This window comes from Myotis brandtii, unplaced genomic scaffold, assembly GCF_000412655.1.
Source record: "Myotis brandtii unplaced genomic scaffold, ASM41265v1 scaffold687, whole genome shotgun sequence".
In the NCBI taxonomy this organism is placed as follows: Eukaryota; Metazoa; Chordata; class Mammalia; order Chiroptera; family Vespertilionidae; genus Myotis; species Myotis brandtii.
In genome coordinates, this window is record NW_005370687.1 from 1,569,694 (window position 1) to 1,572,156 (window position 2,463).

At 64.4% G+C, this 2,463-nt stretch overlaps 1 protein-coding gene across 3 annotated transcripts in view; it reads right to left on the reverse strand.

The window, feature by feature from the left end:
• Positions 1-2,463, reverse strand: part of ANKS1A (ankyrin repeat and sterile alpha motif domain containing 1A) — a 102,887-nt gene that overhangs the window by 4,030 nt on the left and 96,394 nt on the right. For 2 of the 3 annotated variants that reach the window (XM_014529604.1, XM_014529605.1), the window contains exon 20: positions 1,576-1,866. In XM_014529604.1, the coding sequence (XP_014385090.1) occupies positions 1,863-1,866 (4 nt within the window). In that variant the 3' untranslated portion in view covers positions 1,576-1,862. Of the gene's footprint in view, positions 1-49; positions 1,867-2,463 lie in introns of those variants that run through there. The other variant, XM_005881748.2, reaches the window with a different exon arrangement.

Below are 2,463 nucleotides of genomic sequence, written 5' to 3' on the forward strand. Positions count from 1 at the left end.
GCCAGCCAGAGCCTGCGGCGGCGACAGGGCCACCCACTCCACGTCCCACCTACACGGGCCCCACAGTTCAGAGACGCAGAGACGGCTGTTACACGCGTGACCTGACCGAGACGTGCCGAGCAGGGCGAACGCTGGAAGCCTGTCAATCCTGGCAGTTCCTTCCCAGCAGGGAGAGTGCCTGCCCAGGGGAGGGGAAGAGCAGGCCCAGTCCTTCCTTTTTGATATCCAGAAATAAACGCACCTCAGCACAAAGCCAGAGCCCAAGCAGACCCGCCGAGGCTTTCCAATAGGAAAATACCCTGAATAAATAAGAACACGTAGCAGCTTCCAGGAGGAACACCTACATGTGACTAAACGCGGGCCGAGGGCTCGTCGTAGTGTCTGTTCCCTTTTGGCCTCATGGTACCCCTGCCCGCGGCCCAGCAGAGGCTGCTCCCCACCCGCCTCCGCCCTCGCCAACTCCCGGCAGAAAGCAGGTCACCCTCACGGAGAGCTGAGGGGAGTCCTCGCAGGCCCTGGAAGCAGCAGGAAGTTGAGTCAAACTCCCAGGCTCCTGTTCAGTACCGCAAAGTGGGGGAGCCCCCTCTATCCCGGAGGGAGGCGACTGCCAGGGCGCGTGGGCAGGATGGCCCAGCCTCCGGCCCTGCTTCCCGTGTCTGGCCGACCAGGTGCCCAGGGCTCTCCTGCACCCGCAGGCAGAGCTTCGCCTCTACCCTCCCTGGGAAAGACCCGCTGGGCCATGGCCGCCATGCCGGCCAGCTCCACCTCCCAGGAACCCGCCTCGTTTCTGCTCCACTGGGGGTGGGGGTGGGGTGGGTGGGTGTTGGAGAGATGGAGACACACACCACAGGTAAAAAGCAAAGCGCACCCCGGAAGGCTGAGGGTAGCGAGCTCCCGACGCCACCTGCCCTAAAGGCCACACGGGGAAGCCAACTGCCACCTTCCCTCTCCTCCGCGTGGAGCCAGGGGAGGGCCAGCAGCTGAGCACAGTCAGCCAGGAACTGGGAGAACCCGCGTGAGGCCTAATCAGAGGCCTGATTAGACAGATCACGAATCGGCAGGCAGCAATCTCAGCTGCCGACCCACTAATGCCCAAACTCAGCTGCCTGTTCTCCTTTCCAACGCAACCAGGTGCCCGAGTCCCCAGAAAGCTCCTGGGCCAGGCAGCCGGGGCAGGGCTCTGACCGCGGCTCGGACTTCATGGCACAGGAACTGCTCGCTCATCTCCAGCAGGACCTGGACCTTCCCTCCGGGAACCCCAGACCCGACAGCGACCAGAAGCCTCTGCCCCTGCAGGGCGCCTCTGAGGCGGGGCCCGGGCCAGGTGGGGACGAGAAGTGCGCTCACAGGGACCAGCGTCCAACTCGGCCGGGTGTGAAACACAGACTAACAACACGCAGTCAAGGCTGCCCTCGGGTCCCCCTTTCCTACCCACGGACACTGCCTCCATCCGACCCACTGGGCCCCCCAAACCCCGTCCTGAGGACAGAGGCCCTTTACCTGACACCATTCCTTGTCCCCTGACCCTACAGGCACCCGTCTGAAGGCTGGCAGTTTAACCTAGAGGTTTGAGGCAAGTGTTAAAAGTTCATTTTATAAAAATTTTTTTCTATTAAAACACGTGTTCTGGACAAGTCATATCTTGACCCTCTGGGCTCCGGTCTCCCGGGAGAGAGGCCCGCAGGGCTCCGGGCCAGGGCAGGCGCACTCTGCAGGACGAGGTGGCAGGCGGCAGGCAGCCGGGAGGAGCCGGGCCTGGGGCTTCGAAGCTGCAGGTGACGTGGTGGTGCCGGTGCAGGTGGCGGTGGCGGAAGCCCGAGCTCCCACACCTGTGTCCGCAGCACAGCTGGTTCCTCAGTGGCTCAGCTTGGCAGAAGCAAACACAACGGGGGAGGAGAGGGTTAACCAGGGCCTGCACAGGTGGGGGACACGGAAAGGGACCAGGAAGCAGAAAGAAGACAGGAAGCGGAACAGAAGGTCCCTCACGGCCTCCCCCGAGCACCCACTGTCACCTCCGCTCAGCGCGTCTGCCTGGCAGGCATGGGACAGGCAGAGGACCCCTTGGTTTACCAGCGGGGGGCTCAGTCCTACAGCAGCAGCACCACTGGGCGCTCTGCGGGACTGCGGTGTCCGCGCTCCCTACGGAGCCGCCCGGCTCCTGCCGCCCAGCGGACAGAGACTCGAGGCAGCTGCGGGCCTGCCGTGTGGTGGACTGCACAGCCCTGTTCAGGGAGGGCCGGGTGATGCTGACTACCGCTGACCCCGGCACTGCGGACAAGGTCAGAAGATGGGGCGCCATGTGCAGGGCGCAGGCCTCCCTCGTGCTGGGCCCTACAGGGAGCCTTCCTCCTCGGTGAGCGAGACTCCAGGCCAGCCTGTGACTCACTGGCGAAGACAGGAGGGCCGGCCACATGTACCACCCCTTCCTCGGAGGGAGACCCACCAGGCCCGAGACCGGCGGGG